Source organism: Ursus arctos, unplaced genomic scaffold (genome assembly GCF_023065955.2).
Source record: "Ursus arctos isolate Adak ecotype North America unplaced genomic scaffold, UrsArc2.0 scaffold_1, whole genome shotgun sequence".
In the NCBI taxonomy this organism is placed as follows: domain Eukaryota; kingdom Metazoa; phylum Chordata; class Mammalia; order Carnivora; family Ursidae; genus Ursus; species Ursus arctos.
This window is the reverse complement of record NW_026622763.1, coordinates 33,212,400-33,239,724: the sequence shown is the minus strand read 5'-3', so window position 1 is coordinate 33,239,724 and position 27,325 is coordinate 33,212,400. Positions and strand designations below refer to the sequence as shown.

Here is a 27,325-nt window from a genome sequence, read left to right as displayed (position 1 = left end):
TTTGACCTGACTTTCCAGCCCCTCTGACTGAGAAGCATAGGCCAGGTAGCACTCAACAAGGCTGCTGAAAATGCAAACAGAGAACTCCGGGGAGAAATAAAACTATGAATTTATATATGTGGAAAGCACCATTTGGGGAAAATTTCTAAGATGTATTAATTGGGCAACAGCTAGTTAACTTTTTGGGAAAATGAATCAAAGTTGAATGACTTCCGTTATACATTATAATAAATAAGCCTCTCTTTAGCATGCTAATATTAGCCTTTCTTTCTAATTCCTGCTTTTTAATAAAAATAAATACATTCATATTCACCTTATTTTTTTTCTTTCACACCATGCCAAGATTTCTGATGTACTATAAAATTTGGTTTCCAATGTCTGTTTTAATTGCACATGACTGCCATAAATGCCCTGGTGCTAACATGTTAGGAGCCTTTAGTGGCCTTGTCTAACACGAAGCTAGACTCCTCTGTGTGGACTGGATGACACGGGGGACTCCTAAAAGCAGCCATCTGACTGACTCCACAGCATTGCCGTGACAATGTGAGAGCACCAGGAGGCATTTTCAGAGGCACCATGGAGGCTATAAGCCAGAACGATGTGTACTGGCAGAAATCCTCAGTAAATATTTATTAAGATCAATGGCTACATACAATGTGCTGATGGTAGCTTTTTGTTCGGAGTTAAAATTAAGATGAATTGTATAATTGATGTATTAGGACCTCCTCTCTGCTTTTAAAGCACAAGATAGGTTGTTTTTTGTGTTTTTTGTTTTTGTCTTTTGTTTTTGCATACGACTTACACATCTTGTTAGTTACCAGACATTGCATCATAATGCTTACACATTGGTTTAACCTATGGCCAGTCTGTCGTGGTTTGGTGACAGTGATGTGACCTACAGAAACGTCTTGGATAAGGGCCAGGATCAGATTGTGGTGAGTCATTTAACCTCTACTTAGGTGGCCTGTTTGAAGGCGCTAACAGTTAGTTCATAATCACATTCAACAACACTCAACAAGAGCCAGCATTATGAAAAGCAGTGCCTTTCAGAGAGGGTTCCTTGGAGGTTGGAGAGGAGGAGGGACCAGAGGACCCACAAGACTAGAAGATGTTTATAGAAGACAAGATTCTTGCTGGCCAGGGATAAAAGAGTAATTTTCTTTCCCTCATATATGCTTTCAAAAATTAGGGGTTGCAAGATCTTATCCGGACCTGCATTATCTTAGCTATTCTTGAGTATTATTTTGAGCATTTGGGGTTTATTTTCCAGAATGCCCTCTTCCTTTAAAGAGGTGTCCTTCAAAGCAAAGAATAAGATTTGGGGTTTTAATTTAGAGCCAGATATAAAGAAAATTTAGCTGGAAAGATCTTTTAGGGTAAGAACATAAACTATTTTGAATAATTCACTGAAAGCAAAGAAAATAATTTTGCTCCCATTTCTGCAACATAAAGGAAGAAAGAATCGATATTGTCATATATTCTATAGTCTTTAACAGGTAAGCCAAAAACGCTTTGGTACGTACTACCCCTCAGGCAGAGAATATGATCTGAAGTACTGCATCCGCTCTGCTGCCGTCAAACTGGCAGTGTCAGAAGGGAAATATTGCCCCACTAAACTCTGGTTTAGAGCAGCAATTCTCAGAGTCTAGGTCTGGACTCACCAGTGATCCATTATAAGCCTTGTTCATGCATCATGGACCATTCAAGTTCTAGAATAACTCATCTAAGTTACTCAACTTTTAAATAAATACTATAGACCAACCTAGACATCTCTTTAGAGACTTACCATCGAAATGATTGCGATGTGACCTCTAATTCTGGGTGTAGCATCGCAGAGAACACCTGTGGGCTTTTCTTGGTCGGTGGGTGGGTTGGTTTTATTTATGAAAGCGGTAGCCCTCTGCCTGATCATATAGAGTAATATCTGCAATTTAAGGTTAAATGCTTTGAAACCTACTGTCTTTGTCTCCGTCTAAGCTAATGAATCCTTTCAGTTCAACCTGGCCAATTATTGTGTTTCCTCACATTGAGCTCAGGAATAATAACATAGTGGCTACTGGGTGTTTTTGTTTTTAAGTTTGATCTAACAATTACTGCCTTCTCTTTAAACAAACAGCAACCTCAACTAAATTTTAACATTTCCTTTTTTTTAGCATTTCATCATGAGAGACAAGAATTTCCACAAAGGATTTTTCCAGAAACTTGACAGGACATTTCTGACTCCATCTTTTAAGTCTTGGATTAAAATACTGACTGCCACTTGACCATGCACAGCACCATAAGTAACTTGGCTCTGTAAATCTCATCAGATTAGCAATGCCGCTCTGGCAGTCTCTGAAAGATGGCCTGTCTGATCTGTGCTCAGTAATAATCTTTGCTTTTCTTTCACTACTCCTAGAATACTGAAAAAGGTGTATCTTTTGAATGTACTATATGCTTTTCAAAGAGAACAGGTTATAAAGCACTCATTTTTAAAATTTTTTCTTAGGGAAATTCCTTCAATGTTTTTTCTTATTGCACTGACAAACTGATATAAAGTATAGGTGGGTATTTGGTATATTAAGTAATCAATGAGTCTTATAATTCTGTATTAATCCTTTACGCGTTGATCTTTTTGTTTCCCCTAGGAAATACTGAACTATAAAATAAAGAAATACCATCAGGAGTCAAGGACACTGAAGTTTGGAAGGAATAGTTGGGAAGGGTTATGAGTGCCCTATCATACACAGAACCAAAATTATGTGGTCCTGGTCTCTGAAGAACGCAGTTTCTTTGTCAAATTTGCTATAAACAGAGAAAAGGATGATCAATTGGGCAATCACTTATTCTTCACCACTCACACAGCTGCGTCATTTCCTGTTGGCTAACGGGGGAGAGCTGAGTCTACACAGCGGCAGTAAATCATATCAGCAGTCAGCACTACGGAGGAAAAACAAGACCAAATTCTGCTACCCAGTTGGAGCACCCTTACCGAACACTACACAGCTTGCTGCAATGCCCTTGACAGGGCAATCAGCTATAATTTTAAGAGGAAATAAAGATAAAGATTGCCTTCCAAGAGAACAAATTCTCCCCAGGTAACAAGTTCAATCTACTGCATTTTATAAACCTTTCCTCCATTCCCCCATCTCCAAAAAAAAAAAAAAAAGAAATCCCATTTTGTTGATGTTACATTAGGCCAGCTGAGTGATTATCTCGAGAAGAGACGACTTCAGAGCAGAGTGCACATCTGTCCTTATGGTTCATATTGAGCCTCATGTGTTTGAAGCTATTGCATACCCACATCTTAATTAAATTCTCCAAGAGAATGCCCGTGACTCCTAGCCCTATTTTCTGACGTGACGTCTACAAAGGCAGCCTGCACGTGTTCCTGTTTCTCTGCCATCCCTCTGCTCTGCTGCTGATGCCCGAGAGAGACCTGTGCTTTCTCCTCGCCGTGCATTTGCTCCTTCAAACACTTCTGCTGGAGTCTGAAGAGAGGCAGCAACCATGAATAAACAATTAGGAGTCTGCCTTACAGTATTCCCCTGTGAGCCAAGAGCTCCAGAAATACACTGAACCTGGAAAGGGCGGTGTCTATAGTGCGTTTCTAAAGAAGAATGTTTGGAAGTATAGGGCATGTGATTTTCTAAGCAGCCTTATTTTGCAGCATGAAGGAGGCAGATGGTATCACCCTCTTGTAAGGATGAAACTAAGGGAAATAATTCAGTCTGTTTGCCCAAGGTCAGACGGTGCATTAGTATAACCTGGACCCAAACCCAACTTTCCCGACTTGTAGGCCAGTGCTTACAGAAAGAACACAGAGCTGTTGTTGTTTATCCTTTGTTGTTACTCTGAGACAGCCATTCTCTCTCTGGTAGCCTTCTCTCCAGGCCTGGCACCAACCCTTTTTTCTGTCAGATGAAATGTAGTTTCTGTGGGACGGGTGGCTTCCCCCTAATAAAGGGTTAACCACAAAGGAAAGAATTCTTAAGCTCAAGCCTCTCAGGGCAACTGAATGCTGAACACGCATGGTTTATTAGCCAACCCATTCTGAAATGTTTTTTTCTCTCTCTTGAACTTAGGGCTTAAGCAGAGAAAGGAGAGTAATAGGAAGACAAACAGGAAGAATAAGTAAAAGAAGGACATTAGGTAATGTATGATCCCTAGACTGGGTTTCACATCTTTCAAATGAATGTTTTTCTTAAGGGAAAAACTTTCATTGCAGTCTAAAAGTTTAGTCTTTTCTAGGACTTTAGATATCATTTAGATCTGAAAATCTCATGGAAGATGAGAAGTTACATCAGAGTTTTACAGTTACTGAAGTGACAGGTGCAGACCTAAACTTGGAACCATTCATTCATTCATTCATTCATGTAATCATTAAGCCCACCTATGTCTGACTACATATTACCCTTAGAATAAAATCCAGGGCGCCTGGGTGGCTCAGTCAGTTAAGTGTCCAGGTTCAGCTCAGGTCATGATATTGGGGTTGTGAGATCAAGTCCCACAATGGGCTCTGAGCTCAGCGTGGAGTCTGCTTGAGATTCTCTCCCTCCCCCTCTGCACCTCTCCCCACCCATGCTCGCTCTCTTGCTCTCTCTCTCTCTCTCAAATAAATAAAATCTTAAAAAAAAAGAATAAAATCCAAATTCTATGATCACATCTCCAAGGCCCAATTATTTAGTTCCTGCCTGCTCCCTTCTGCTTTGCTACCCATTTTCTCCCCTCTTCGGGGGCCCCAATCCCTCTGGCCCTCCTTCTGTTCTTCATACCTGCCAAACTCTTTCCCTGCATGGGACCTTTTCACTCTCCATTCCCTTGCCTTTCAGGGGGCCTTCTCTGCTGATTTGCTCTCATTTGCTCAGCATTGAAGACTCAGTCTTCTTAGAAAGGCATTGCCAGGCCCCTGGGTCTAATCCCCACCTACTATAGTTTATCAAGACACCCATTTTTTCTCCACGGAGCTTAGCACATTCATTCTTATTTATGTACTTACTTCCTTATGGTCTCTCTCTGGTCTGGAGTATGCACTCTTGAGAGCAGCAAACAGGGCTGGCTTATTTACTGTTACAGCTGCAGTTCCTAGAAATGTGCCTGGCATATTGCAGGTCTTAATAAATATCCATTGAACTAAATACTAAATGAATTTTTAAAAATACTGAGTATCTATGAGACACTGAGCACTACAGATCCAAGGAAGAAAAGGAAAGAATTCTTGCTCTAATGAGACTCAGAGACTGGGAACTTCAGGCAGTTGGTTTTCTACTCTATTACACAGCCATTAAATTTCACTCAGCAACTGGCAGATTCCTGGAGATTCAGGTCACCTGATTTCCAAAAATAGTCACCCACTATTTCAGATTATTCATTGGTAAAGTGATTATGCCTCTCATTTTGCCTGGGATAGACCCAGTTTACAACTGCTGTTCTGACATAATCATTAGTAGTACCTTTTTTGGCTCTCGAAAGGGCCCAGTTTATATGGCAAATTACATACCTAGTCACTGTCAGCCAAATACTAATAATTCATAATTATTGCTAGTTAGAGTGGCTTAACCACATAGACTACATCAATTCAGTAATGCGGAAGGGCACATCATATCTCTAGAAAAGGGCAACTCTTTAAGTTAAAAATCTGAGGGGGAAAAAGGGTGGATCTCTTCTCCCAGTTCCAATGAGTAAGTCCACTAACGAGGCCAGTATTCCCCGAGATATGTTCAGTAATTCTCATAAGTGTAAATATGAGTTACACGCAAAATATAAAATAGAGCGGAGACTCTTAATTGTGCAGAAACTGTTCTGCAAAGTTCACTTGCACTTCCTCACTCTTACTGTTATGATTCCTATTTTACAGATTCCATGAAGTTGAGGCTCAGAGAGGTTGAAGAACCCATCCAAGGTCACACAGATATACTTCTTGGTAATCTCCTGCCCCAACCATTGTGCCCATTGCTTCTCAAATGAAAGAACAAATAATTTGATAAAAGCTTCCTGTGCTTAAGTAGGGCAAGCCAGGGCAAGCTATGTTAAGTAGGCTATTTTTCCTTAGAACTTTTTTTGTGTCTGTAACATGTCAAAGTACTTGGTGCACCTTCAAGGGGTGATATGGGCACAGTGTCTCCATCATTCATTGGGACACAGGACACTTTTTGTGAGGAGGACTGAAGTTCTGCAGAGAAAACTTTGGCCAACGCTACTTTGAGAACTTGATTAGGGCCAGCTATGCCTTTCTCTGTGGGTCAGCCCTGCATGTGTGGAAACACAGACCCACACACTGGGTCTGATGCAGGGTCTTCCTTTGGGGGGGCTCCAGTTTTCTCAGTTCTGAAAGGGAGACAAGACCACCCTTGGATCCATGAGGCTTCATGGTCTTAGCATCCAATGCTTACATCTGTGCTTTTAACCCCCTTTAAGTGTCTTTTCATTCCCCATACTGAATGTTCTGGGTTTTCTTTTTTTTAAAAATGTTTATTTATTTGAGAGAGAAAGCGCGCGCGCGCGAGAGAGAGAGAGAGAGAGAGAGCGAGCGCACAAGTGGGGGAGGGGGAGGGACAGAGGGAGATTGAGAAGCAGACTCCCTGCTGAACAGGGAGCCCAACACCAGGCTTCAGCCCAGGACCCCGGGATCATGACCTAAGCCATAGACAGACGCTTAATCGACTGAGCCACCCAGGCACCCTGAACGTTCTGGGTTTTCACCTCACCTTCTCATTTACAAGCCTAGAAGTCTCCATAGGGGTGCCTGTAAGATTTTTGGTCAATGTCCTTACTACAGTTTAATAGTTGAAATCTTTCCATTTGAAGCACAGGAGATGAAGATGAGGAAAGAAGGACTTCTGATAGGGCAAAGAGAACAAATGCATGGCCATTTTTGCTCCTCTTTTAGACTTTTGGGGTGGGTGGGTAGGGGGATGGGTGTGAAAATGAGGGGGAGAGGAAGAAGAGAGTTGTACCTGCACTTTCAACTAAGCATATTTGTGTTTTCTGGGTACATCTTTGATTCTAGGTAAGGGGAGGCTACAGATAGAGGAAACCAGGGCAGGAGCAGATACCCTCCTACCCAGTGTCCTCATTGCAACAGGGCCAATGGCTGCCTTGCGAGTTTGGGTTCCTAGTGCAATAGGGCTGGGTTTACAATGGCTTTTGCACTCAGTTATAAGCATCTTCTGCTTTTCTTTTCTCTCTGCTCCCACCTCCTCTACCCACTCCTCAAAACCTCTCTGCCTTCTCCTGAGTGACTGAAACTGACAGGTTTCAGAAGCCAGTGTGTTGCTGTGACCCAGACAAGCCAGTTCCCGCATCTGAAATAGCCTGGCTTAGCTATTGTTCCATGGCCTATATACGTGATAGAAACCATTTCTTTCTAAAAAAAAAAAAAAAAAATACAACCACTTAACCCTTTCTAACCCAAGATTTGCTTCCTATGTTTTTTTAACTGTCTTAACTTGGGTGAGAAATATTTTTGCTTTCACAAATGTTCATGAGGCTTATCTGCAGCAGCCCTTATTAAAACGTTTTTAAAGGAATCCTAATAAAAATCGATATGCACAGACATTCCGTTTCCCACCTCCTCCTGGACTTACAGTCCCATGCATCAGCAAAGCATAGTTGGGGTCTTCAAGTTGTCCCAGACTTAGTCTGGAAATAGATCCCACATGGTCACCCTAGAGGGCGCACTGTTTACATTTTCGGCAAGAAACAAGACAGCGCTTGCTCCCAGGCTCCATAAAAGGGGAGGAGGCGGATCAGTTTCCTTCTCTCATTGAGAAAGAGGATTGGAAGGCCGGGCCTATAAAGCCGCGCAGAGAGCGTGAAACAAAGCAGTCGGATCGGAATTGGACTTGGGAAGCGCGGTGTGGAGTCAGGCAGAAAACTTCAGTTGGAGGGGAGTAACGAGCCTGCTCCTCTAGCCCCTCGTCTGCGCTGCGCTTCAGGAGTTCCCACCAGTTTTGCGTTGTATTTTTATATCTGCTTTTTATAGAGAGAAATATATATTTTTTTCCTCTTAAGAGAAAATTCCTGTTCCAAGAGAAAATAAGGCAAGATCAATGAAGGAGAGAAGAGCCAGCCAGAAATTATCTAGTAAATCTATCATGGATCCTAATCAGAACGTGAAATGCAAGATAGTAGTAGTGGGAGACAGTCAGTGTGGGAAAACTGCGCTGCTACATGTCTTCGCTAAAGACTGCTTCCCCGAGGTGAGTGTGGCGGGCAGGGGCTTGGACGAGGGAGGGGGTCGGCCCGCGGGAATCCCCCGTCTCGGGTTGGGCTTCTCCTCGCTTTTCCCCCTTCACCTGATTTTCTTTTTCTAAGCAGTCTTTCTTACTACTTTCCGCCTGGTGAGACTGCCCTGAAAGGGAAAGTGAGCTGGAAGCGTTTAGGGGACGAGTCTGCACATTCTACTGTTAGTCTGTGAAACTTGTTCGGTCATGTGTGCGGAACCCCGGGTTGGGGGGTTTGGATCCTCGCGTCTTGCAGAGCTGGGTGGTGCGGGTGGTGGGTGAGTCCGGGGTTTCGGAAAGGGTCCGCGGGTCTGGTGTGTGGGATTTTTTTTTTTATTGGGGAGTGAGGAAGCGATTTTCAGAGGGTGTTGTACGGGTGTCGTGCATTTTAGATAACCTCTTTGCCCTCTTTCCTTCCTCTGTCCATTTTGTTTGTCCAGAATTACGTCCCTACAGTGTTTGAGAATTACACGGCCAGTTTTGAAATCGACACACAAAGAATAGAGTTGAGCCTGTGGGACACCTCGGGTAAGAGAGTCATCGGACCGCGTGGCGCTTGGGGCGGGTTTCCAGCAGCACCAGGGTGCGTGGCGGGGCTCGGGACCCCGCGCGTGGCACGCTCCCAAGCACCCAGCCGCGCGCCACCAGGGCACTCTGCGCCCCTGGGTTAACTTTGGCTCTGCCGAAGGATTCCCGCGGTCCCTGCTGGGTGAACATTTTGTCCCTTCTGGGTGGGGGTGGGGGACGACAATGGGTAGGGGGGAATGGGAGTGGGGAGAGAAGGGCGCTGTGTGCCCGCCGGGTGACCCCGCAGTGGAGCCGCTTGTGGCCAGGTGGCCGGGGAGCGGTTGGCCCGGGGGCGGGGGGTCGTTCCCGAGTCGCCTGTGGGGTGCCAAGGTGGCCCGATGTGGGGGGGGGGGGGGAAGCGTGCGCCGCCTCAGAACGACCTGGCTCGTGGCGGGCGCCCTTCCAGGAGCTAACCTGATGATTGTCGGAGAGGCGGGGAGCGCAGCGGGAGCGGTGGGAGGTGGGAGAAAATCCCCGAAGCGACGCAGTTACGTGTGTGTTCAGCGCTTGGGGGGAGAGCAACGTGAGCGCGAGCAGCCGCGACGCTCGTGACGCCTACAGCGAGGAATGCGCTGGTGGCGCGGGCAGCACTCGGCAGAGCGGTCGCCGGCCCTCGTGTCCTGCCGCCCGCCGCCCGCGCAGCCTCGGTGCGGATCTGCAGATCCGACACCCCTCGCCGCCCCCAGTGATCACGCCGCAGCCCCCCCCCCAACCCCGGCCCTCGCCGTTCTCTCTTGACCCCCCCATTGCATCACCCTCCGCCAGCCTGCAAGGCCGCGGGCAGCACTCTTCGCCTTTGACCTTCCTGTCCAGTTGAATTATTGGCGTCGTGGTGAATTATTTTCAAGGGTCTGGGGTTCAAGGCCGGGTTATCGCCTTCTCTGCGCCCACCCACCTACCTGCGCGCGGTGGTAGAGAGGACGGGTACCCCGCGGGGGAGGCTCCCAGTACGCGGCTATTAGGGATCTGGGCTGGGTCAGGCGCGGTGACGGCGGGAGGCTCCACCTGGAATCTGGGGCTGGTACCCGTCCCCCCCCCCCCTTCCCCACTCACACTCTGCAGTGCTGGGAGGGTCGGAGGGGGGAGGGGAGGAATCGCATTTCCCAGAAGGGTGTCGCCTCTGCAGGAGGAGGAGCCACCGGGAAGGCCGGGTGAAGGCCCTTGGGCTTAGGTCTGGGAGCTTAGCAGGGAGTTGGGCTGCCGCGGGTGAAAGGAGCCAAATCCCGGTGAAACTAGCGAGGACGAGCGCGCAAGTGCCAACACGCAGGCGTTGCTGTCAGGCAGGGAGGCCCGCGAGGCGGACCTGCGCCCAGCTGGGAGTGGCCTCGTGGAGGTGCTTCTGGGCTGTGTGAGCTTCCCACAGCCCTTGGTTTTAATCTCTGGAGCCCCCGCAGGGGGGGCACAGGGAATTAGCGAGCACAAGGAAGGGACCAGACTGACAGGGTCGCCAGAGGCAGTCCCTGCACAAAGGCAAAGGAGAAGGCTCCCACGAGCGCCTCTCCAAGGCCGGTGCCAGATGCTCAGAGTGTTGCAGTGAGAGGCGCTGATTTTGTCCCCCCCCGCCGCGGTGGAGAGGCAGGCTCTTCCGCAAGCTTGCCAAGGGCTGCCAAACCGGAACCTCACAGTGTTTGTACCGGGGTGTGCACGCAGTCTCGCGGCTACAGGAAGGTGTGGATAGACCCAATTGCAGTGTTTTCTTATTTCAGTAGTTCCTATTATGGGAATTGTTACATAGCCTATTACTTAATGGGCTCTAATACCCAGACATATCCTGATATTTGTTACGCCTGGCGTGCAGGACAGCTGGTATGGTACCAATAATTCGTGTCAGTACTTAGCCGCCCCTCCGCAGCCTGTTCGGACCTAATTCTTGATAAGAATTATTTAGGCATGGGATCTGTAATTCTGATCCATTGTTGATTAAACAAACAAACAAAAAACCGTGTTTAGATCTTAGCTGCTGGTTACCAGTGATTCTGTGATTTCTGTGTGCAAATCCCTACCTCCCAGAGTCTCGTCTCATCATCTGAAAAGAAGATACAGAGCTAGACAATGTGCAGGATCTCTCCCAGCTCTATGCTTCTTGGCCTTTGTACACCAGGCAGGCAAGTCCTTTGTTTCCCAGGACCTCTGTGGGCTCCAGCTGTCAGTCCCAGTGGATCTAGCATCCCATGCTGGGGTTTTCACCACCTACACAGCAAGCCCCATTCTGAACAGTGCCACCCTTCCTGGTGGACTTAGGAAGGAGACTCACTTGGGTAGGGAGAGGGCATGGCGGGGCTTACAGGAATGCTGGTTATGCCTCCCTTGGGTCCTGCTTCATGAGTCACAGGACCACCAATGGAGATTTTAGATGAGGCGACCAAAGGGCTAAATTGGCTTTTTTTTTTAGGAGAAAAGAGGCACATTGTTTTTTCAAAGGCTAGAAAACAAAATGTGGTCAGTTTACAGTTGGAGACTATGCTTCATGTGTGCAGATAAAGCACTTCAGATATTCTCAAATATGTAATCCATGCCCGCGAGTTTGTAGTCCTGCCCCCGTAACATCACCCCTTGTACGCGGTAGTCACCGAGTAAAATGTGTTAAATGAACAAATGAATAATCATATGCTAGTTTCCAAGGAGATAAGATTCCCCGACATTTATTACCACTGAATTACCTGTGCACAAAGAATGGCAACTTTATAAACACTGCCTTGCATCAGATTAAAGATAATCACCTGAAATGAAGTCTGTAGTGAAATAATCACTGGTATTTTTATTTAATGAAACAAAACCTATGCATGTTTAACTAAAATAATAAAGGTTTGAAAAAACCGTGATTAAGAAAACACCACACTGCAGAATTATCCGGTAATGCAATCTTAGTTGGAATTTAGATTTATACAAATGGGGGGGAAAAAGACATAAGGGAATTAGTTAGAATCCTGTTATGGTGTTGGGGAGGTGAAACGTTAGTTAATTAAGCACGGTCACCAAGCACTTGTTAAATTCTAAGAATAGATTGTTTCCACCAAAAATGGTTTATCATCCTTGAGTGAAAAACATCTAGCAAGAGCCATTGCATCAGTGGCTAATCGTATCAAGTACCAAACATTTTTCTACTTCATCTCAAGGTTTTCATAACAAATTTCTGAACAGGATTATTTTTTGACAAATACTTGACATTTTCTTTGCCCACTAAGACATTTGTTTGGTTCAGGTTGTGAAAATAATTGCATATGACTGATGCCTCTTGATATGTTTATTTTTTCCAACTGCTAATAATTTAACTCTGGAGAGAACATTCAAGCCAAAGTCTCTAAAGTCCTAAATTTCCCCCTTCTAGAACTTTGTGGAAGTTGACGATTAATAAGAAAAATGAGGTATGCCTAACTTCTCTTAGGTAGAAAGAGAGGGCGTAAACGTTGTCCTTTGCGTGGTATTCGCATCCTGTCTAGCCTTCTAGCAGAGGGGCAAACATTTAGGAGCCAGAAGTAGTTGTCGTCTGTGGCTTCTGTACTTGGACAGCGTCTCATCAGGGGTCTCCTTTTTCCCCCAGCAGTCATGCAGTTAGTGCATAGGCAAAATTGCTACTTTGGGTGTAGGAAAGAACATCAAGTGGAACTAGGATATGTGGGGCCTCTTTGCACCAATTCATTCCCCACTTTTTTAGGGCACAGTACTTAACAGTTCTTTCCACTCTCTCTCTCTCTTCCCCTCCTTTCTTTCCACACCCACTATGAACAGGCCCTCCTCTGCTAGGCCTTAGAGATGCGGTGTTAATTTATAGTCTTGCCCCAAGAGTCATATAGCCCTAGTGAGGCAGGGAGTGGGGAGAAGGAAGCTCTCCCTGCCTAGCTTACCTGATATTCCACCTACGTTGAGCTCATTTTGTCCGGTTCTTGTACCCAAGGGCCCCGTTCCACCTGGTTGCCATGTATTTCCCTAGTCAGTAGTCCCTAGCTCATGCCTCGTTTGGTAGGAAACACTTCCTCCTTCCCACCCTCAAGGCACGCACCAATTAAAGCAACCACAAATGGCAATTTGCCATTTGATGTCTTATAGCTTCTTGAAGTTATTCCAGCCGCCCCCTCAGAGTAAACAAAACCTTCTTTTAAATATTGCCACTGTAAATCCTCTAAGAGGGGGATAGTTAAAGGTAGTCTTTGGATACAGATCTGTCATCCTCTGGGCTTTAATGAGAAATACTGCCTTTTCCTTGTTAAGGTGAGCATTTTTATTACTAGTTGCAGAAATGCTCCTAAGGATTGTCAGATGCACTCTGAGTTCCTGCAAAACAGTGGGTAATGGTTTCAACATTTTGAAGTGATAAGTGAGACCAAAGTAGTTCTAATATCTTGGATTTCAGAATGTGCCACATTGGCCAAGCACAGAAGCAGTTCGTAGCATGAAGCCAAACGCTTAAGTTTCTAATAATAGAAACTTAGTCACTTAAAGATCACCATATCTTTTCCTAAGTGATTTGATTGCGGTGTAATTTCAGCACACGTGATTTAGGGAGTAATAATCATTCATGCCAGCTTTTAACCAGTGCAAGTTAATGCATGCTTTATTTAAGGCATATTATTAGTTATAAAATACTCAATTCAGCTGCTAAAATTCCCCCACAATAACTATGCTATTGCCTCATGAGCACTCTTGAATCTTGTCATGATACAAGCTGCTTTAATCCATGGGTGCTAAAGTTAGCAATTCGGTGTTAATTTTTAGCATAATTAACAGAGAATGTAGTATTGTTTAAATCTTACGCTTAAAGGAAAAGAGAAGAAAGAAGACTCAATTACCCTTGGCCCGACTTTGGAGGAGTCAATGCATATTATATTTGTACCTTACCCATCACATTTGAAGAATCGTCTTCATGACAAGCACTGAACTGAAATGTTTAACAGGGATCCAAGTGTTTCAGCAGTGTTGGGGATTAGTATATGATTAATCCAGAAAAGCAGCTTCAAAAGAGTTCACTGGTCCCTTTTTTTTTGTGATTTAACATGTAAATTAACATATCAAGGCAAGACCTGTAGAAATGATTATAAAACCAGTAAATGTTTTTTAAGGTACTTTGTATGCAGGAATTCTGCTGGATGCTGCGGGACCAAGGGAGGGGATGGGGCAAGGTAGTTCCTGCCCTCAGGGTACTCATGCCCCCCCCATCTTAGTCCTTGTTTATAGGAGGGTGAGTCCAGAGATTCTAAAGCCAAATTCACCTCACAGCAAGAAGACCCAAAGAATAGTTGAAGGCCACAGGGCCAGCCCAAGCCCCCTGACTGGTGACTCATTCTCATTGAAACCCACCACAATTCCTTCCTTATCTCTAGAAGTTGACTCAGTTCTTATGTCTTTAACAGCCCTCCCACTTGAAAAAACATGCCTACATTTAACGACTATGAGTGAAAACAAGATCCCGAAAGTTGAAGAATTCTCACCTAAATTAATCTCTTTAGAGAAAGGAAGAGGGCAAGAATTTACAAAGAAGCCAGAGAAGCAGGAAGACTTGTGATGGGAATATCAGGGGCAAAAGTGCAGAAAACCAATTAGATTTTAAGGTGGTCGTGATCCCGAGTAGCTTAGAGTTTCAAAACTAGGCTCGACTCAGTTTTCACCCTGAAACCCTGTAAGAGATGCAGATTAAGGCAAAACTAGAGCGCTCTGAATTTGTATGGTGATTTTCAGTAAGCAATACATAAAACTATACTTGGAGATTTGTCCACCATGCATTAGGGAAAAAGAAAAGATATGAATTCCCTAAGTGCATATCTACTTCTAGACCTTTTTAAAAATCTCATTTTGTCATGTGTTTCCCACCAACCTGGTTTCTTGCTAAATGAGCATTTCTGTGAGATGCCCAGATTGGTTACTCATCAGTTCCTGCATGTAGATCCGGCACCAAGGACCAGTCGTTTCTCCGATTAGCTCCTCGTGCCTGGCGGGCAGTGGCAAATGAAAGCGTTGTGCCTTAGCCATTTCCCGACGCCCTTTAAACATTTCGGTTCCTGTATATTGGCAACTTTACCCAGAGATCCCCTTGACAAAACAGAAGTTTCATTGGCATGGAATGTCAGCTGCCTCAGAAGTTCTATCAGGTGTTGTGCACGTTGGTTTTGAAAAATGAGCCTGATGACACAGCATGTGGCAAGGTGAAGTCACTCATGGGCCTTCCCTCCAAGGAATCAGATGCTTAAGTAGGATATAAAACACAAAATCTTCAATCTTTTACAGAATGATAATGTAATTTTGAAAATACCCATCTACGCTTATCCCCAAAGTTCTGTGACCTACCATGGTTCTCCTTCCAAGTAAAATATTTTGAGTCTCCTGTTTTTTTTTTAAAGTATCTCAATAAGATTAGGAGTTTAAAGTGAAAGCTTTATTTAAAACTCAAAAAATAGCAATCATTTCTGCCTCTTTGACTTTCTCTCCAACTATGTGCCTGCATTGCCCCCAGAAATTGAAAATATTGATTGTATTTTTATAGCAACACAGAAATGCCCTCAAATGTTCATAAAATCTGTTCATAATTCCAATTAATCTGAACTTCTAAAGAAACAAAGGAAATGGCCTCCCTGGGAATGTTTGTTGCATTTTTATGGGCATGGCGCTTACAGTGCGCACTTCTTGGGAACAAAACTCTGCCCAGGCTTGATTCACATTCTTGAGATTATTGCTGATTCGAAGCTTTCACTCTCAGTAGAGATGGCATGAGGAAATGGAATCTGGTAATAAATTGGCCGCTCATACAGGCTCACGTGTTAGCTGCTGTTCCCTACAGATGTTCTCTTGCTGGCCACTAAAAATACCAAAGGTTAATATATTTTCTCTGCCAAAATTATGCAGTATTCCCAATTTTATTGTTCTTGGTAGGAATTTCTTATGTGGGGACAGGGAATCCCTGTTTCAAGTTCAAGGCAAGGGAGTTAGTTTCTGAAATACTCGGCTAGAAGGGTTTGCAGCTCTCGAGCTCCTATAAAGCCTCAGTGTTTGAACTGGTTTTGCAAAAGGTTCCATAAAGCCTGGCTTTTGGGCATGAATCTTCTTACATATACATTTAATTATGGACATATATGGTATGTTCTATCTTCGTGCAAGGATGACTGAAGCAAGCAGCTATGTGTCTGCAGAATTAGTTTCTGGGTGAGGCACTTTGTGACTATTCTTGGGCTGGAAATACTGCTGTCACCCGGAATTAATGATCTTGAAGACAAAGATGGTTAGACCTGAAGTTTCAAAAGCCTTTTAGAACTTTGCTGATGTTTGCCAAGCTTGAGGAACTCTGAGAACCCCAAATGCTCGCTGATTCCGGTCTGCCCAGCAAGGCTCTTTGACTGTATTGGGCGGGGGACGGACACATTTTGCATAGTGCTGTAGTTGTTTCTTTACAATACACAGTTTCCTGGAGTTTTCCCTTTGATGCTCTGACAGGTGAATTAGCAAGGACTTTGGAACCAGCGTGCTGTGTGCTTGGAGTTTCATGGAGTGGAACAGAAATGCAGCATCTGGGAATTCCCATGCTGAGAAAGAGTGGTATTTGACAAGCGAAGCTCAGTACCTGGGCTAACTGAATGAGGCCCTCGTTCATCCCCAGTTCAGTACTTCCTTCCTTACAGAATGTGGAAGCCCTTCCTGTGGTCGGGTTCAGTCCTGCACTTACCCTGGAAGCTTTTTCATGTGCATCTCTTAAACCTACAGAAGTTAAATTTTTTGCTGTTTGGCTTCCTGGAATGTTTGAAGACTTTTCTGGAGGGAAGTAGGAGTTCGAGGCAGACATTGTCCATTTCGTCGGCTTACTTTCAGCTCCTTCCTTTGGTGTCACTTCTGCCTGCCGACGTGGCTTGTCACTTCCCAGGGGCATTCCTGGAATTCCTCTTCGTTCTTCCTGGGCTGGTGACTTCTCCCACGCATGCCAGTGATTACACCCTGCACTGTCCAGCTTTGCTTCTCTTACTTCCTTCGCGCAGTAACACGGGCTTTATGGGAAGAATAGGGAAGAATTCAGAGTGCTTAAACACAGAGTGGACACTGTCAAATTACACTGGATTTTTTTTTTAACTGAAGGCCCTGCTTAGCTGATGAATTGTTATGAGTTTTTCCTGGTAGAACAGTTCTCTAATTCTATAGTGCCTTTTTTTCTTTACTACAAAACAGTAGAGACAGATTTTTCAATCCAAAACAAGTTTCACCTTAACCCTATCAAAAAATAAAATGAACAAATGGCCTTTTTATTTTTAATGACAAATTGCTCTTGTAGTTAGTGGTTAGACAAATTATGCTTACAGCTAATAAATGTGGGGATCAGTTTTATTACCACCTTTGGACACTTGTTGATCTAAAAGTGCAGATCATTAGCGAAAGTAATAAGACAGGATCAAAGTGGCATTTCTAATTAGATCTTGTTAAAGCTCTTAACAATTACCTCTCTACCTCACCAGGCAAGGTGGTTTCCTTCTCAGGAACTTTTACATACAAATGTAATTTCCTCAAAGTATTAAGCCAAATAAAAACAAAAGCAGAAACAGACCTCCTCCGTAAGAATTTGGGTTCAGTTGCAAATGTCTCCATTTTCAAGTCAGCCCAGTGTCTGCATTGTGCGGCTCTATGGGTATACCTGCTAAGCGCAGAAGGCTGCTCACTTGATAGTAGTAAGGAGTCTCCTTCCAGCCTTGAGGACAAAGCCAGATCCTCTCTGTGGCCATAAACTGTGGGGGAGAGAAGCCCAGTCCCCAAAGGGAGGGAGGGGTATTCTCTGCAGCCACGTGGTGACCTGAGTGCTGAAACCATTCCTCTAGATTTTACCAGTAATCCCAGTGTTAATTTTTCTATTTTAGCACCTTGGTAATGCCCCAGGTGTCTTTCCCCAATTTTGTATTGGGCAAAGATGGTCTCCATTGTTATGTAGAGTACTCTTAGCTCTGGGATCCATGGTGGGGTACTCTTATCCAGTCCTACTTCCTGTCCTGAAAGCACCTGGAGTTGGCCTTTTCTCCGGAGTTCAGGTCTGATTGAGGCTGGAAAGTAGCCACAGTGAGTTAGTTGTGTTTTGTAATGTGAGTGCATTTCCAAGAAGGATCTCTGAGGCCTTGTTGGGCTCCTGAGCACTGGGATTATTGGAGAGCTGTACTTTATGGGTTTGGGGTCATGTCCTATCTTGCCAACTTGGAAGAGCAGAGGAAGTCATAGTAGTGTACGTGTTTGGATTTCCACTCTGCAGTCTGGAATTTTCTGACTCTGTTTGGCAAGAGACTTCCTAAATGTTTACAGAAGAAGCCGTATCAAAGTTAGACTTCGGATCCAGAAGCGAGAGAAGTTGCAATGGAACTTCACAGAACAAATACAGAAATAACCATAATACCCAGAAACAGTGATAAGCCATCTCATTTCTGAGACCTCTCAAAATGTTTAAATTAGTGAGCTGTTTGTGAATTATTCTCTTGACCTCAGATTTCTTCAAGTGGCTAAAAAAGCAGTCACAACTTGTCATTTTCAGAGAGCACTTCATTCCAGTATGCCTTAATATTTAAAACGGCTTGATTTTTTTAAAACTCCAAACCCTTTAAGCTTTTTGAAAATGTCTTTTTTTATTATTATTATTCGACAGAGAGAGAGACAGCCAGCGAGAGAGGGAACACAAGCAGGGGGAGTGGGAGAGGAAGAAGCAGGCTCATAGCGGAGGAGCCTGATGTGGGGCTCGATCCCATAACGCCGGGATCACGCCCTGAGCCGAAGGCAGACGCTTAACCGCTGTGCCACCCAGGCGCCCCTGAAAATGTCTTTCAGTTGTCAGTCTCTGTTACACCAGAGTCCTGATTCCAGATGTGTGTAGGGAGCTCCTGTAGCTCGTGAAAATTTCTGGCTTAGATTTCTTCCTGGTTCCTAGAACATTCCCGTCTTCCTTGCTTATAGACAGAGCTAGCTGTAAGTTGTCACATCCATCCTGAAAGCAGCTAGTGAGAAGGCCACAGTGTTCATGGGGTCGCGTCGTGAATGCTAGGGACCCAGGATATACTGTGAGTAGGGACGATGCACCCTGGCTATAGGAACTCACAGTCTCCAGAGCAGCCTCCTGAAAAATGTTGTTTTGATAGAATCGCAAAGGATTATTTTAAAAACTTCTTCAGTCTTTCTCTCCTGCTGACTTTGACAATGGGGGTTTTGATTTCTCAGGGGACAACATGTCATGTTTTCCTGCTGGAAATGGGAGGTGATGTCAAAATGAATTGGGTTTCAAAACAACTTTGGTAGCTTTAGATTTTCTCTCTCTCTTCTGGACCCAAATATGTACACATGTGAAACGATTTTCGTGTGATGGCGTGTGAAACAATAGTGTACGGAATACGGAAAATGACTTTCTTAAAGAACAAATAACATTGGCAAGCTGTGTTTCATTTTATACTCATACCATTTTATGAAAACTGACTTCCTGTAATTGCCCATCATTTGGGATTCTTAAAGGAGTAGAAGAAATTTTCTAAACGATGAGATGGTTCTGGGATTGTATTAATTGACTGCTGGCTTGAACCTTTCGGGTACCCTGGATTGAACTCGGTCTGAGATCCTTCCCTCTCTGAGATGGAACTGTGTAAAAAAGGGACATCATCCAATGTGGCATTTATTACTTTCTTTGGTTGTAACAGGAAGAGAGTCCATATAGGGTTTGAATGTAAGTTTAAGCAAGCTCGAAGATCAGTGGCTTATCCAGACTTGTAACTTTGCCATAGGGTGGCTCTTGTGTTTGCTTCGGTTCTCTTTGCAGAGCTGGCCCTTTCCTCCCTCGCCCACTCATCCCATCCTAGTGTCCGAGAGATCCTGAGTTCTCGTCTCTTTCCCAAGAAGTAGCTCCATTTATGATGTTTGCTTCCATGCAGCCTGTAACAGCAACAACGCGACCATAACCATAGTCGATACTTAGAATCCCTTACTAAATGCCAGTCACTGCCAGGGTTCATTAATCCCAGGTGAGTACGTAAGAACTGTTGTCGTCTTCATTTTACAGTAAAGAATCAGAGACACACAGTCCTAAATCTACCTAGCCCCCCCGCCTTCAGGGGTGGAGGTGGATTTGCGCCCCAGACCACCTGACTGTGGGTTCTGCTCTGCACGTTGCCCGGTACCGTGGGGGGCTCCAAGCTGTGCACATTTCACCTTAAGGTTCTGGCTCCTCCTCTTGAATTTGAGACACAGACCAGTGAGCTTCCTTGTCTTCTGGTAGAAATGGAGTATATTACCTCTGGGCTTTTGCTGGTTTGCGTTCCTTTCCGAGAGTTAGAGGAGGTGGGAATGGGGCCGTGTGATATTCAAGGGCTCTAACTCAGAAGGGTGGAGTTCATGTATGACGGATACGTGAAAGTTGTATCTGCAAATGGGTGTATCTTTGTTTCTTCTCAGGTTCTCCTTACTATGACAACGTCCGGCCCCTCTCCTACCCGGATTCAGACGCTGTGCTGGTTTGCTTTGACATCAGCAGGCCAGAGACTCTGGACAGCGTCCTAAAAAAGGCAAGTGCTGGGGAGGATAGCCCGGTTCAGTCCTGGCCCGTGTGTGGGAAACAGACATGGGGGGGCTGGCTGGGGAGCTCCAACACTCTACTTACTACCCTGTGCTGTGTATTGTGTAATTAAAACATTAGAAAAAAGGGGCGCCTGGGTGGCTCCGTCATTAAGCGTCTGCTTTCAGCTCAGGGCGTGATCCTGGAGTCCTGGGATCGAGCCCCACATCAGGCTCTTCCACTGGGAGCCTGCTTCTTCCTCTCCCACTCACCCTGTCTGTGTTCCCTCTCTCGCTGACTGTCTCTCTCTCTCTGTCAAATAAATAAAATCTTAAAAAAAAAAAATTGGAAAAAACCCAAGCCACTCCCATACCATAATAGGGTTTCCACACATACATGTCCCAAGTTTTGATGATGAACCTAAGAGTTTTTCATTTTAAGAAACAATATACCCTGTAAAAAGCCTCTGTGTTTATCCTTTGGGCAGAAATGGTGCAGCTAAAAATAATTATATTTGATTACTCTCAAGCACGTGTTTTCTTTTTTCCATCCTTCATTTCCCTCGTAGTTTGCGCCTTAGCTCCCAGGTTTACATTTGGCCTCAATAATTGCCATTTTAATAAAGAAACTGTGCTTTGGTAATGTTCTTTATTAGCAATAGAACTATTACAGGAGGAGTGCATGTGTCTTTCCAGACATTAGACAGAGTGAACTGTGGTCAGAGAGAGATCACAGAGTAATAAAAACAGTAGTTGTAAGCAGGTGGTAGATAACATACCTAGTTTCTGGGGGTGCATGAGGGTCTGTAAGTGCAGGAGGGCACTGAGCAAGTTCAGGCTGGAACCAGGGGGACATCAGGAGGAAGGGGGCCTGTTGTAGGTGGGTCACAGGTCCTGGGGAGGCCAGGGGGAGGGGGGAGTGTTCCTGGGCCTCCACCAACCTAGGACTAAGCCTCCTGGTAGTCACAGAAGGCGTATGTGTGTCCGTGGGTCAGCATGTATTAGGCACTAGCTGTTTTCTCAGTCCTGGCCTGAGTGCTGTGAGGTTTCAGAATCAGACCCTGCTGTAGAGCGGCCCCCCCTTCCCCATGCACTGAGGCTTAGGCAGAGGATGTGGTTGAGAGCGAGGTAGTGTTTTCATTATCTTGCGTGTTTTCACTAGTTTGCATGTCCCTATTATATGTGACTGCTTGTCTTACGTGTCGCTATGAAATTAGGATTTGAAAGTGATGTATTCCCCCCTCACCCCTGTCTCCTTACGAGACATGACAAACACAGTTAGCTCAATGAAATAGGAATTTCTTAGAAGATCAAAGGCTCTTTTTAACTGCGTTCAATTTTCAGTAATGTGTTACCTAACACAAATAATGCTAATGTTTGTCAGATTCGGGCGGGAATACACCTTTCCTGTCTTCAAGGCTTGTAAACAATTGCTAGACGTGCAGAGGGAGGCCAGAGTCATTACACAGCTGAAGAACAGCATAACGACATGTCTACTGCTTGTCTGTAGATGAAAGAGATGGCTTGTTTACTGGAGTCTTTACTTGATGGAGTATCAGGTTATGCATAATTTATGATGAAAAGCCTCGCTCTTGTTTTATTTTGCTTTTGTCTTCTGAGACCTAATGAATAGTGACTTTGGCCTTAGAGATATTAATGAATGTGTTTTACATTTGTGTGAAGTTTAAGGCTCATGATAACCCGTGCTATGGTTTGTCTTGATTGACTCTTTAAGTCCTTGAATACCAAAGAGTTTAGAGTGACATAAAGCAGGATAGATTTTTTTTTTCCCCTCAGTTCATCTTCCAGTTGCTACTCCAGTGCCATCTAGCCAATGGTGGATGCTTCTAAATAACTGGAGGAGAGGAAGGAAAGGAGGCAGTTGGTGGGTAAATTAGGCTCAAGTGGAAAGTGTATTGGTTCCTTCGGTCTGCCGCATCTGGAGATGTCCCCGCTAGTGGTGTTTTAAATGACTCCTGCAGGATGTCCCTCTTACGAGTATTACATACATGGCTTTGTCAACCTGCTCCTCTGTGACTCCCACAGCTGTGTCTTAATCACCTTTGTAACAACCACAGTACCTGGGAGAGCAGTTGATGCATATTTGTGCATGTGGGCTGGGAGAGCCAGCCTGGTCCTGATCTCGGCCCTCCAGTGCCCCCAGCCCAGGAGTCAGAGCTCTCCTAGGAGCACTCTGAGTCCCTGACTCCCATCCCGATGGTCATCTCAAGGTTGAGGAAATGAAACCGCAAGAAGTCAGCTGTTTGCTCTTCAAGAGGACAGTTGGAATTCCCTGCTAGGCATTTCTGGAGGGTCTGATAATTCTCATTCGGTCCCGCAACAACTAGCCAAGTTGGACTAAATTGAAACATTAAACAACTTAACGTAATTTAAAACTAACTGAAGGGAGTATCCGCTATAGGACCAGATGCCTTCCTGAGAGCCCAAAAGATGGGCCTTTGTAAATGTCAGGGTCGGTGTTGATTCAGTCACTTGAATGGAGGTTCCTTAAGGGCAGACATTCTATTTATTAACATTGTCTCCCGCCCCTGAAGTCTCATTAGGCATTTCAGCCCGTGGTGGCTGTTCAGTCATTGTTGGTGGGATTCGTGGATGTGTGCCTGTGTTGTGTTGGCTCTGCCTTATTCTCAGCCTTCCATGCTGGGAAGGTCCAGCTCAACATATCTGAGGGGATAGTCACTTGTTAGAATATATAATTATTCCTAAGGCACTTTCATCTTTCAGAGATACCCCAATAATTAAGAAATTATTGAAGCTACCTTCTGACAACACCCAGCCAGTCTCTTGCAGGAGGGACAGATACTGAGTCACAGAGAGGGAGAATAGATAATAATATACGTAAGTGTTCCCAAATGGGCCCACTTTAAAAAGTAGTAAAACTTTGGGGTGCCTAGGTGGCTCATTCGGTTAAGCGTCTGCCTTCAGCTCAGGTCATGATTCCAGGGTTCTGGGATCAAGTCCATCCTCAGGCTCCATGCTCAGCGGGGAGCCTGCTTCTCCTCCTCCCTCAACCTCTACCTCTCTCCCTACTCTGCACCTCCCCCCACTCCTACTTGCTCTCTCGCTCTCCCTCAAATAAGATGTTAAAGAAAATAAAACTTGGGGCTTCTGAGTGGCTCCGTCAGTGAAGCATCTGCCTTCGGCTCAGGTCGTGATCCCGGGGTCCTGGGACTAAGTCCCACTTTGGGCTCCCTGCTCAGCAGGGGGTCTGCTTCTCCCTCCGCCTGCCACTCCCCCTGCTTGTGCGCTCGCTTGCTCTCTCTGACAAATAAATAAATCTTTTTTTTAAGTAGTAAAACTTAATATCTGAAAGATACTGAAAGATAAATGCAAATTTGCTTCTTCATCTGAAGTGACACTTTCTTTAAAATGTTCTTTTGGGTCCCATTCCCAGTGTCGGCCAGTGGAGGAATTGTTTACCAACGTACAGATGCCTGTGCTTTGTTAATTTTTCATCTTTCTTCTCTCTCCCCACCCCCATAGTGGAAAGGTGAAATCCAGGAGTTTTGCCCCAACACCAAAATGCTCTTGGTTGGCTGCAAATCTGACCTTCGGACAGATGTTAGTACGTTAGTGGAGCTCTCAAATCACAGACAGACACCAGTGTCCTATGATCAGGTATGTATGTTGTCAGGGTGCAAATGTGGCTTTCGTGAAGAATGACGGACGTAGAAAATCACTCAGACTAAAAGTGGCCGCTTTTCTAAAGGCTCCGCGGGTGGTCAGCTCCAGGTTGAAGGCTCTTGAGGAAGATGCAGAAGGAGCGCCACGTGTGGGGATGGTGACATCTGGAAACACGGAGGAAAGGGCTGGCGGTGGTGTGCCCGTGCCTTCACAGCAGGCATCTCAGCCCCTGGTGACAGCCCGTAGCTCAGATTCTGAAGACTGCAGAGTGATCTGGGCAGGGTGTGGCTGAGATTTGGATGGTGCTTTGATGCCTGACCCTCTAAAAGCTTTCCAATATTTTTTTAGCCCTTTACTTATAAGGATTAATAAGGATATATGTGTATGCATAAACAAGACGAGTTTGGGAAACATCTTTGGAAGTGTGCAGTGCTCTGTCCCTCAGTAGGGTGATCACGTGATGATTGATGACCGAGTGTGTGAACAGTGGAGCACATTCTACCCTTCGTACATCTCTGCAGCTCTCACTGGGGTTAAAGTTAAATAGATCCAAGGGAGAGCGTGGTCAACTTGGTAGTCACTGTGAGAGAGTGAATCGTACTTGACACTCAGCAGTACAATAAAGTGCTTCAGAAGGACATTGCCAGTAGAGCAGGGCGCTCCTTGAAACTGTTTTCCGGAGATCCCTCGTTTCTGCAGGCGTTTCCCCAAGTATCTAGAAGGGAGGGGGATCGGTTTCAGACGTCCCTTCTCCTAAAACTTAAGCCCGCATTCTGAAGAGAGTTCAAGTTGCATTAGCTAGAATTTTCCTTTGTATTCATCATTTTAAATACTGCGGTCATCTTTGTCTTACATGTCTAATTAATACAAATCTAGTTACTTAAATAAGTCGTTTTGATGCACACGTGCTTATTACCGTCTACACCAGTTGTCTGGTCCATGTTTAGAAAGTCTGCATTTTGTGTTTCCCAAAGTTCTAGATGCCGTAACAGTGTTATTCCTTTCCTCACTTTATTTTGGCCATACGTCTCAAAATTGATTCTAAATTCCATCCGTTAAACACCCTATCGACTGGCTTCGAGCACCGTTTACACTCAAAAATCAGACTCCCGCGCCTCTGGGAAGTCAAGCACTATCTATTGAGTGATGATAATCAGACATCTTAGGCCTGAGTCTTGACTGCAGATATTTATGAAATCATTTGTTATTAAAATTTATTATGTAAAACGGGGAGGATTTTTTTTTCTTTTTTTTTTTTTTTTGTAGCAGCACTTGGGAAATAGAATTAAGATACTAGAAACATTTTGCACTACACTTTATTTTGCAGTATCGGGAAGACACTGTATAACTTTCCCCCAAGACTTCTTGCTGATTACGATGCATTCTTTTGCTTCTCAGGGCGCAAACATGGCCAAACAGATTGGAGCAGCCACTTACATCGAATGCTCAGCTTTACAGTCAGAAAACAGCGTCAGAGACATTTTTCACGTCGCCACCTTGGCCTGTGTAAACAAGACAAATAAAAACGTTAAGCGCAACAAATCGCAGAGGGCCACAAAGCGGATCTCGCACATGGCCAGCAGACCAGAACTCTCTGCGGTTGCTACGGACTTACGAAAGGACAAAGCGAAGAGTTGCACTGTGATGTGAGTCCCCGTTCTCTTCAGTGAGGACAAGGAAGTGTCGTGTAAAGAACACAAACCACAGAGCAGAAAGGTGAACTCTGAACGAAGTGCACAGCCAAAGTCACGCAGTCTGGAGGCTTAGGACGTATTTGAAAAGATGCTCATCTTTTGGAACCCTGTCCTTAGGTTCGGCATGTAGAACAGGCGGTGACGTGAACACATGGAAGAGTTTGGAAGTGTGACTTGAAAAATATGCCAAAAAAGAGAGATTCACATGGGCTGGAGGTAGATAGGGAGGAATACGGGACCTCCCGGAAGAAGAATCACGCTCTGAACGGTGCTTGCGTTTTGTTTTCTTTGTTACAATCTATTCATGGATCTCTACTTTGATTTGATTTTTAAATGTTTTAATCTCCTTTACAAAGAAAGTATATATTAATACACCGTCCTCCTTGGGGAACTGGCACTGTGACCTTAGCGTTTAGTTTTCTAGAGGATGTGATCTAATTTCCTCCTAGCTCATCATTAAAATGGAAATTGTATCAGGACCCATGGGATGTCCAGAGGAAAAGTTGGTGAGGCTTTTTGAAGTCTTGCCTTCCTGAAGAGAGCTGATCCAGGTGGTTCTGGAGAACGGCCTGTGGAGCCTTGCAGGATGAGCAGACCAGCACTGCCAAGATCAAATGGAACAACCAGAAAAAAGGTGTCCATTTTTATTCAGTCTGATGGTTCTGTTCATCATTGTGATTGTCATTAAAAAGTGGTAAATTGCTCAGTGTAATATTTTTGTGCGCTGTTTAGAAAAGAGGGTGTGTGATTTCTTTTGCCATCATTGATGAACACGCAAAGTCAAATAAGAGGTGTCTTGGTTTGACGTCGTAAAATGATCCGAGGGGGGGAAATAACGTAGGTACTGTTTTCGCCTGAAGAGATAATGAAGGGATAGTAGCAGAAAGCACAGTTTGTGAATAAAGCTGTCTAGAATTCAGTTACCAAAAGTACAAAGCAAAAGGCCTGTTATTTGGGGTGAAGCTCCGAAGTTGACAGCATCTGATGATCTCTTGGTCTATTTCACTTCCTTTAAAAGAGCATCGATAAGAGAAGGACCCTCTTACCTAAGCTTTAGAGAATCCTTAGAGGAAGAGTGTGTGATGTCAGTCCCGACGCTCTCCTAGGGCGTTTCCAGAGAGCGATTGCTAAACCTCACTTACCCGGATTCAGCGGAGGCCCGTGTCCGGTACTTGATTGCTGTTGTTACATAAAGTCATCAGCATTTAAAATAGTTTACAGATATTTTTTGACCAGTTCCTTTTAGAGCCTCTTTCAGAGAAGAAACCAGATCTGACCTGTTTATTGTTGGCGCTTGTTGAAAACGAGCTTTCTTTCCAGTGATAAGCTTCATTTTTGAAGTGTTGAAGCTGTGCTCCCATTAAATTGTGGCAGGAGAGGAGATTAAGGTCATTACAACACTCAGTTCTTCGTCTTACAAGCACTTTGTTTTGTCTCTGCAAGAAAATACCATTCCAGTCATTTCCCACGAAATACAGACGTTTTACCAACATAATATGCTTTGATTGCTGCAGCATTATGCTTTGGGCAGTGTTACAAGATAGCTGGCAAGTGCTTTCTGTATTTAAATATTGTAAAGAGAAAATAAGTTATAACTGTTATAAAGCAGAACTTCCGTTGCAGTTTTTTAAATGTTGAAGTCACTTTGTATGTTTGTTTGGTCAATGTTTCCGCAGTATTTATTAAAACATACTTTTTTTTCCTTCAAATAAAAAAGTAACCATGTCTTTGTCTAAA

General features: G+C 44.6%; 1 protein-coding gene and 1 long non-coding RNA gene across 2 annotated transcripts in view; one reads left to right on the top strand and one right to left on the bottom strand.

The window, feature by feature from the left end:
• Window positions 1-18,312, bottom strand: part of LOC130544681 (uncharacterized) — a 27,098-nt gene extending 8,786 nt beyond the window's left edge. The window contains exon 1 of the long non-coding RNA XR_008961148.1: window positions 9,671-18,312. This is a non-coding gene — a long non-coding RNA (uncharacterized LOC130544681). The remainder of the gene's footprint in view (window positions 1-9,670) is intronic.
• On the top strand, window positions 7,710-27,325 carry RND3 (Rho family GTPase 3). Its single transcript, XM_026492815.4, has 5 exons — window positions 7,710-8,180; window positions 8,645-8,732; window positions 20,151-20,260; window positions 23,754-23,888; window positions 25,293-27,325. Exons 1-5 carry the CDS (start codon window positions 8,031-8,033, stop codon window positions 25,542-25,544), a joined length of 735 nt encoding a protein of 244 aa, XP_026348600.1. The 5' UTR covers window positions 7,710-8,030; the 3' UTR covers window positions 25,545-27,325.

Coding starts and splice junctions, on each gene's coding strand:
- RND3 (XM_026492815.4), top strand. CDS start 8,031: ATGAAGGAGAGAAGAGCCAGCCAGAAATTATCTAGTAAATCTATCATG. Junction 8,733..20,150: donor GAGCCTGTGGGACACCTCGG/GTAAGAGAGTCA, acceptor GTTTCTTCTCAG/GTTCTCCTTACTATGACAAC. Junction 20,261..23,753: donor TGGACAGCGTCCTAAAAAAG/GCAAGTGCTGGG, acceptor CCACCCCCATAG/TGGAAAGGTGAAATCCAGGA.